At 39.2% G+C, this 9,757-nt stretch overlaps 1 protein-coding gene across 1 annotated transcript; it reads left to right on the top strand.

Annotated features, from left to right (window-relative positions):
• The first annotated feature begins 4,044 nt into the window (after positions 1–4,044).
• On the top strand, positions 4,045–5,067 carry LOC102905510 (olfactory receptor 2AJ1-like). Its single transcript, XM_006987723.3, has one exon. It carries the CDS (start codon positions 4,126–4,128, stop codon positions 5,065–5,067), a length of 942 nt encoding a protein of 313 aa, XP_006987785.3. The 5' UTR covers positions 4,045–4,125.
• The last annotated feature ends 4,690 nt before the right edge of the window (positions 5,068–9,757 follow it).

The raw sequence follows: 9,757 nt of genomic DNA, 5'->3' as shown, positions 1-9,757 counted from the left end.
GGACTGTAGCAGTAAATGAACTCTTGCAAACATCTTACCTACAGCCTGAGTATCATGTCCTGGGGAAGTTGGCTGCTTCTGAATGGAACAGAGTCATCTCTGCAGAAAGCATGAATCTCTGTGGTAAGAGAGATTTTAAAGGTATAATTGGTTAGAGGAAAACCTTGAAACCTTTGGCATTATTAGGGTAAACAGTTTACGGGGAAGTAACAAAATTATGGGAATACAGAAAATAAATTAAATTGTGTAAATAAAAATCACTTATCATAAATAGTAAATAAGGATTGGAGATTTCATGATTGTTTTTTAAATTATGGGATGTGACAAAACACAAAAAAGAAGGAAGTGTTGACTTTTAGTACTAAACATCTGAAGAATCTATAGGCATTAAATTCATTATATAACACAATATCTTTAATTTCTATGTTATGCAAAAAGAGAATTACATGGTCTGAATACAACAGACTAGAATGACATCAGGCCATACAAAGACTTCCCAAGTTTATGCACCAATGCAAGTGTTCAGAGGAGGAAGCAATTACAATAGGTGCTGGTAACTGTTCTTCTACCAGATACTTTGAACTTAATTTTGTGATTTTTTTCTTATTAATATTTTATTACTATTAATTCTGTCCAAAAAATGTATACCATTCTGTCATAACTATAACTATAACTAACTATAACTATAACTATAACTATAGCTATAACTATATATATAGAGAGAGTATACTTTACCTATTTTTTTTTTTTTTGGTTTTTTCGAGACAGGGTTTCTGTGTAGATTTGCGCCTTTCCTGGAGCTCACTTGGTAGCCCAGGCTGGCCTCGAACTCACAAAGATCCGCCTGCCTCTGCCTCCCAAGTGCTGGGATTAAAGGCGTGCGCCACCACGCCCGGCTTTACTTTACCTATTTTAAAACCAATTTACAATATTTTTATAGATCATCTGGATTTCCTAAAATTCATTAAATGCAATTATTTATTTAGATAAATGCAAAGCCCAATAAAATTATTTGAGGTAACTTAGAAGAAACATGCACATGTGGAGTATAAACATATTTGCTTTAACTCTAGAAAAATGAGATGCAATCTTACTATGTTAACTTACAAACAAAAACTGAGAAGTAAACAGAACTAGAAAGGCAAAAGTAATGAAAGTGTTATTATTCCAGACAAAGACTGCTACACTTAATAGCAATTATTTACAGATTCTTGATGGACAGTCACAATGAAGATCTTGGTTGTCATGATGAAACTCAGTAGCTTATCTGGATCTTTGAAAAACTCTGGTGTCCATATGATGATATTACTTTGATGCTGCCCTTGGCTTTGAGTTCTTTTCTTTGTCCATACTCCTTACTACCCATCTGACCTTTGGAGACTAATGAGTTCACAGACTGTGTGGCCACATTTCTGCCAATGCTACTTTAGGGGAGTATTTACCATTTAGAGTTTAGAGTGACGACAGCCAGACCTACTTCCTGGTAGTTGTACGTCAAACTCTATGGACCCTTCACCTTCTCTGTCTGAAATAACATCATTCTAATGTGATGTTAAGGTAGAGACTTTAATCTCTTATATTAAAAAAATCGTAAATGTAGGTTGCATTGAAGGCATGTTATGATAGTAAGTTTGAGGAGTAAGAAACTTAGCTTGATACCTTTCAGTAAGCTTTCTCTGCAGGAGAATGCTCAAGGTACAGTGCTTGGGAAGGTAGGTACTGGGGCTCTTCTTATAATGCAGACCCTCTAGATCTAGTCCTTATATGTTCTCTCATATAAGCACAGATCTCACTAAGATCTTCATTCTTTACAGGCTCTTAGTCACAAGACTTGTGTAATATCCTTCCATGTGTGAAGCACATGCATGTTTACCAACAAAACCTATTTCCTCACCTCTGCTCACTCTAGCCTCACTTTATGTTACTCACACTTGCTGGAATTTGCTAATAATCTAAGTACATGATCAGTATTTTGCACTTTACCCATCTTGAAGATAGCAGCAGAACCATACTTGCTGCAGCCTTTGTTCTTGTGGTAGAGTAGATAATAGAGCCAACAAACTATAAAGTCATTTCTCTAGGGTCTCGGAATCTTTTTCTCTTTTCTTTCAACCAAGCTTATTGTATGAAGAAATACTTTAAAGATACTGTAACTTGAAGTTATTGGGTATATAATACAATAGAAATAGATGCTGTCATCAGTTAGACAGGCAAGTAATTAATATAAAACATTTTTATATTTTTTTCCAAAGGAAATAGGTGCTGCTGTTGGCAACCTGGAGCAGGTCCTGTGATTGAAAATGTACTCATTGGATGGTGAATGGACTCAGCTTTCTGCTCCTGTAATCCTTCCATTTGAATCTGTTCATAATAAAGTGCTGAATCATAATATAAGGGGAGTGAGAAAGGTAGGCTGTTTTAGTTCCCACTCTCCTGGACTATAACTGGAGAACAGTGTCAATTAGTCATGTTCTACTGGGTTCAGGAAGAATGAGAAGCACAGGATTATATGTGTGGTGCTGAATCTGCGTAAATCTTGTTCAAGTGAAAGAAAGGGGAAGAATGCATCTTTAGAATCATCATTTCCACATACAGGTCATAGGATCTGAGAGGACATACTACATGAACACTGTTTATAGAGGCAGAACTTGTAGAAGTGTGATTTTGTATAGATGTATATTAGAGGACAGAGGTAAGGAGATTTTGGAGCTTTTCCAACTGCACAAAAGGGCACCATTATGAATCCATGGGCTCTGTAGTTATAAATGCCCATTTATGACATTGTTGGGAAAAGGCTATTGGAGGGGACTTAGTGCAATAACTCAGTACCTGCCATTATGAATTTGATGACACCATTAAATCTGGTTGACAATAAAAACTGCAATACATGGTAACTCTGCAGTGATTGCATGTAGCTAGACTCTAGCTACTAGAGTGTTAAAAGGACACACACTCATACACACAAACAGTTGTTGCAAAAGAATTGTGAACAATTCATTGGCCGGCTCAGGAGTGCCGTTTGGCTTTCCCAAGTGTATATCTTATTGAGAAGCTGTTCTGCTATCCCTACCCAGTATGTTGAATTCTTTCTCCTCTAGGAATCCCACAAACCCCCTAACTATACAGGGAGTGATAATGTTGTTTAAGTTATCTTGGATGCATTACATCTTGTGTTCTTCATTCATAGTCTCCAAAGACTTCCCACTGTCTACCTTTTTTCTCAAAGTGAGTTTTGTAGTACTTTGCTGAATCACCAAGTGGTTAAGGACAATGAATCATATATGTGGCTTCCCACGTAGAAATCAGCTAAGCCACTTGACAGGCTCTCTGTGTTAATAATGGGCTACATAAAGCTAAAGATTTTTAAATAACTTTTCATGAAAAAGAACTTTATAGATATAAGACAATCTTGTCTCTAATTCTGCTTCTTTCTGTCTCTCGGTCTGTCTCTCTGTCTGTCTATCTGTCTTCTCTCTCTCTCACACACACAGACACAGACACTCAGACACACACACACACACACACACACACACACACACACACACACACACACACACATGTCTAATCACAGAGCCATTTGAAAGAAGTATTGAAATGATTGGAAAACTAATCATGGAATCACCTACACAATTCATGCTGATGTAATTCTTTGTTCCTATTCTTTCATAACTGGAGACTACTTTTTTTATCCAAGATGTCAGGATGGAGCAGAATGCAAAAGAGCAGGAAAGTCTGGGTCTCAGTTAATGAATGAATGGTTTTACAATGTCCAGGTTCTAGGGAGAGCTCCAGCAGAGAACCCCACCCACAGGAATCCCCAGTGGAGCTTACATGTGCTGCGCAGATGATAAAGTTATATTTGAGTAATGACTGGACTCAAGTAATTGCATATGGAATCTATAATATAAAAGGTCTATTCCACACTAAATATTATAGTTAGAACAAATAAACATATGCTTTGCCTTATATACCCACTCTGAGACCCTCTATGAGGCACTTAATGGTAAATACAAATTGTATATCAACTCATTTTATTATGTAAACATATATAAGTGAGCATAAGATTTTAGTACTTTTTCCTCATTAAATAACGATCTCTTTGTAGGTAAAATAGGAGGAGACAAGATGGAACATGAGAACTACACTTTTAGCAGTGACTTCATCCTTTTGGGACTGTTCTCTTCTTCACAAACAAGCCAGGTGTTTTTCTCATTTATATTTTTCATTTTTATCATGACTATAACAGAAAATGCCCTCATGATCCTCCTAATCCACAGTGAGTCTCGACTCCACACGCCAATGTATTTCCTGCTCAGCCATCTCTCCTTCATGGATATCTTGCACATTTCCAACATTGTGCCTAAAATGATCGCTGACTATTTGTCAGGTAGCAGAACTATTTCCTTTGCAGGCTGTGGCCTCCAGATATTTCTGTCCCTCACCTTGCTAGGTGGTGAGTGCCTTCTCCTGGCAGCCATGTCCTATGATAGATATGTGGCCATCTGCCACCCACTCCGTTACCCTGTGCTGATGAGGGACAACACCAGTAGTCTCCTGGCTGCAGGCGCCTGGCTTGTGGGGATCCTTAACTCCATAGTCCACACGTCTTTTGCCCTCCACTTTCCCTTCTGTCACTCGAGAGCCATTGATCACTTTTTTTGTGAAGTTCCTGCCATGTTGAAGTTGTCCTGTGTAGACACATCCCACTATGAACGAGGAGTTTATGTGAGTGGCATTATTTTCCTGCTGATCCCATTTTCCGTGATCTCTATATCTTATGTGCAAATTCTCCTCACTGTCTTCCAAATGCAGTCATCAGGGGCCCGGCAGAAGTCCTTGTCCACCTGCTCCTTCCACATGGTTGTGGTCATAATGTACTATGGGCCATTCATTTTCACATATATGAGACCTCGCTCGTACCACACTCCAGGCCAGGACAAGTTCCTGGCGATATTCTACACCATCTTGACACCCACCCTAAACCCCATAATCTACAGCTTTAGGAATAAAGATGTCCTTGCAGCTATGAAAAACATCATCCAAAATACTTTTCTGAATAAAAAATGAATAGAAAAATGCCTGCATTTTTTTGTGTTTTGTAAACTCACTTTCTTAGCTTGGTTTACCCATTTACTTGAGAATAATGTGTAATTGTACACAGACATATATCTATATGCATATTCAGGTGCCCCATGGTAAAGTCATGCTATGCTCTGCTAAGGCAACAAAAAGGTATTATCTGAGATGACTCTGAAAAAATTTTAATGTACATATATGTTCTATACATATTGTAGAATTATGTGCACAATCTATTCTAGCAATTCTCCAAAACATTGCAAAGGAACAAATATTCCCAGTAAAACTGATTAATATGCTTTACTAGTAGCAACGAAGTAGAAAGCAATATTTTCTGGGGATAATTTTAATCATATCACAACCAGTATTTTAAATAACTGCTGTGGTATGAATAACATACAGAAAGTAATTTAAAGAAGACATCATATAAAATTGTAATTGATGGAAATGCCCTAGTTTGTCATCTTCTTCAATGACCATAGTACATCTCAGCATGTTACAGTTCTGTTGTAGGCTAGGACTGGTCCTTATTGACGGGTGCCGCACACTCCCCCTCTGTATCACACACTTTTTTGTAAAGACCTTAATATGGGATTTTGAGCTTCATGATTCTGTTGATTTCATACTGCTTACTGGTTTATTTGATTACCTTCATCACTTTATAGAACTTTCAACTTCTATACTCTGTGATTGTAGTTCAATATGTTTTGCAATGATGATAAATTATTTATGCTATTGATTTTAATTAATGAAAAATTTGTTACTCTTTCTTTTTAAGTAGGTTATTGTCAGAATTTTATAACTGAACACCTTCTCTATATGAAGATTCTCATTACCCATAATGTTTATGGAAGTGTATATGTTACAGTGAAACTATTGTCAATACAATCACTGGCAATGTGATTATAAATAAGTTGGTTTATCTGCAATACCATTGAAAAGCAGTACATTTTCATTCATAAAAATTTGCTTGAAAAAATCAAATCAAAGGAACAAAACATTTTACATGTAAGAGCAATTAATGAAAAAAGAGTCAGGCATTTGAAAGAGAGTGAGGAGGGGTATGTAAGAGAATTTTGAAGGAGGAAAGGGAATGGGAAATGATATAACTATATTACAATTAAAAAAATTAACTTAAAATTTAGCACAAGTTCTGTTTTGTGAATTTTGCTATGATATATTGTGCATAGACTGGAAACAGCACAAAATATTTAAAAAGAATATTCTGGAAAATATACTTAGAGCATCAAATGCAGTATAAAATTTCTTCTAATAATTGAACTTCAAAAGCTTGATGATATAGACATAAAAGAAGCAATTATGTCTTTTTTCTAGTTAGTCTATCCTAATAACTTTTTATTTATTAATATATTATTAATATTTTACATACCATCTACAGATCCCCCTCTCATCCCACTCTCCATCCCCTCCTCCAAAATGGTAAGGCCTCCCATCGGGGGACACCAAAGCCTGGTACATTCATTTGAAGCAGACCCAAGCCATTTCCCCCTGCATCAAGGATGAGCTAGGCAATCAATCATAGGTAATGGGCTCCAGAAAGGCAGCTCATGCACCAGGGATGGATCCTGATCACACTGCCAGGGCCCTTCAAACAGACCAAGATATTAGTGTCTCCTAGTCTGGTGCCATGCAGGTTCCACAGCTGTCAATATAAAGTTCATGAGTTCCTACATGCTCGATTCAGTTGTCTCTGTAGATTTCCCCATCATGATCTTGCCCCCTTTCTCATATAATACCTCTTCCCTCTCTTGGACTCCCAGAGCTCAGTCTAGTGCTTGGTTGTGGATCTCTGTATCTGCTTCCATCAGTTACTGGATGAAGGCTCTATGATGACAGTTGGGTATTCACCAATCTGATTACCAGGGTAGGCTAGTTCAGGTACCCTCTCCACTATTGCTAGTAGTCTAAACTGGGGTCATCCTTGTGGATTTGAGGGAATTTCCCTAGTACCCAGCTTCTCCCTGTCCCCATGATGTCTCCCTCTATCATGGTATATCTTCCATTGCTTTCCCACTCCGTTCCTGTTCCAGCTTGGTCATCCTGTTCCCTTATGTTCTAATACCCCACCCCCTACTCTCCATTGCCCCCCCCCAATTCCCAGTACACTCATGGAGATCTCATCTATTTCCCCTTTCAAGGGCAATCCATGCATCCCTCTTAGGGTACTCTTGTTAGCTAGCTGCTCTGGAGCTGTGGGTTGTAGTCTGGTTATCCTTTGCTTTATATCTAGTATCTACTTATGAGTGAGTATGTACCATGTTCTGAGTCTGGATTACCTCACTCAGGATGCTATTTTCTAGTTTCATTTATTTGCCTGCAAATTTCATGATGTCATTGTTTTTCACTGCTGAGTAAGTACTCCATTGTATAAATGTACCACATTTTCTTTATCCATTCTTTGGTTGAGGGCCATCTAGGTTGTTTTCAGTTTCTGGCCATTTTGAATAATGCTGCTATGAACATAGATGATCAAGTGTCCTTGTGGTATGATTGAGCATTTCTTGGGAATATTCCCAGGAGTGGTATTGCTGGGTCTTGAGGTAGACTGAGTCACAATGTTCTGAGAAACTGCCATATTGATTTGCAAAGTGATTGTACAAGTTTGCACTCCGACCAGCAGTGGAAGAGTGTTCCCTTGCTCCACATCCTCTCCAACATCAATTGTCATCAATGTTTTTGATCTTATCAATTCTGACTGTTGTAAGATGATATCTCAGAGTCATTTTGATTTGCATTTCCATGATGACAAGGGATACTGAGTAATTGTGTAAATGTCTTTCAGCCATTTGAGATTCTTCTGTTGAGAATTTTCTGTTTAGCAGCCCATTTTTTAATTGGATTGTTTGGTATTTTGCTGTCGAGTTTCTTGAGTTCTTTATATATTTTGGAGATCAGCACTCAGTCAGATGTGGGGTTGGTGAAGATATTTTCCCATTTTGGGGGTGAGTTACTCTTCTGGTAGCTGTCACCCTGCCTCTACTAGGCCTTAGGCCCAGGGGCACAACCTGTGCTCTCACACCCCCACCCATCACAGCCCCAGGTGCAGGCCAGCAGGCAGGACTCCTGCAGGCAGGCCCCACCCCCACCCCACATTGGACTCTGTAAACTGCAAGCCCCACTCTATCCCCTAAACCCACCCATTCCCCAAGGCCACAGCTGCTCCATAGACACAGACTCCACCACCTCTGATTGGACCAAGAGGTGAGTCACTGTTCTCCTAGCCAGTCACCCCAGCCTCTAGGCCCTAGGTTTAGGGGCACAATCTGTGCCCCCATATCCCCAACCACTGCAGCTCGAGTTTCAGGCCAACAGGCAAGACTCCTGCAGGCAGGCCTGCCCCTGCCCCAATGGGCCCTGTAATCTTCAAGCCCCATGCCATCTCCCAAACCCACCCATTCCCTAAAACTGTAGCTGCTTCCTGAGACATAGACTCCGCCAACTCCAATTGGACCAAGAGATGAATCACTGTTCTCATAGGCAGTCACCCCAGGCACTAGGCCTTAGGCCCAGGGGCACAACCTATGACCCCATACTCCCACCTATTACAGCACCAGTTGCAGGCCAACAGGCAAGACTACTGCAGGTGGACCTGACCACTCCCACCCCCATCAGACCCTGTAATCTACAAGCCCCCACTCCATCTCCCAATTCCACCCATCCTCTGAGACCTCAGCTACTCCCTGAACATAGACTCCACCAGCTCCAATGGAACCAAGAGACTCCAGCAGCTCCCTGACGCACAAACACTGCCAGTGCCAATTGGACCAAGAGCTACTCCCTGAGACACAGACACCATTTGCACTGATTGGAGAAAGAGATGGGTAGATGATAGTGCATGAATATATTCAACATCATAAAGAGCAATACAGCACCACCAGAATCTAGTAGTTCTACTACAGTGAGACCTGAACAGCCCAATGTAGAAGTAGCAGAAGAAAACAACCTTAAAAATGACTTTATGAAGATGATAGAAACCTTTAAAAAGGAAATGAATTCCTTAAAGAAACTGAGGAAAAGACAAACAAAAAATTGGAAGAAACCAATAAATCCCTTCAATAAAGTCAAGAAAACCAAGAAAAAGCAATCAAATAGGTGAAGGAAACAGTTAAAGACTTGAAAATTAAAACAGAGGCAATAAAGAAGACACAAACCGAGTGAATGCTGGAAATAGAAAATCCAGGTAAATGAATAGGAACTACAGATGCAAGCATAACCAACAGAATGCAAGAGATGAAAGAGAGAATCTCTGGCATGGAGGGTATGATAGAGGAAATAGATTCATTGGTTAAAGAAAATATTAAAGCCAACAGAGTCATAACACAAAACATACAGGAAATCTGAGACATAATGAAAAGGCCAAATATAAGAATAATAGGGGTAGAAGAAAGAGATGGATACCAGTGCAAAGGCACAGAAAATATATTCAACAATATCACAGAAGAAAACTTTCCCAACCTAAAGAAGGAAGTGCTTGTGAAGATACAAGAAGCTTACAGAACACCAAATAGACTGGATCACCCAAAAAGTTCCCCCACCACATAACAATCAAACCACTAAACATACAGAATAAAGAAAGAATATTAAGAGCTTCAAAGGAGAAAGGGCAGGTAACATATAAAGGCAGACCCATCAGAATAACACCTGACTTCTCAATGAAGAC

This window comes from Peromyscus maniculatus, chromosome 12 (assembly GCF_049852395.1).
Source record: "Peromyscus maniculatus bairdii isolate BWxNUB_F1_BW_parent chromosome 12, HU_Pman_BW_mat_3.1, whole genome shotgun sequence".
NCBI lineage: Eukaryota > Metazoa > Chordata > Mammalia > Rodentia > Cricetidae > Peromyscus > Peromyscus maniculatus.
Note: the sequence above shows the minus strand (reverse complement) of the source record. Positions and strands in the feature narration are given on the sequence as shown.

Bases quoted from the DNA above. Each gene is read 5' to 3' on its own strand.
- LOC102905510 (XM_006987723.3), top strand. From the start codon at position 4,126: ATGGAACATGAGAACTACACTTTTAGCAGTGACTTCATCCTTTTGGGA.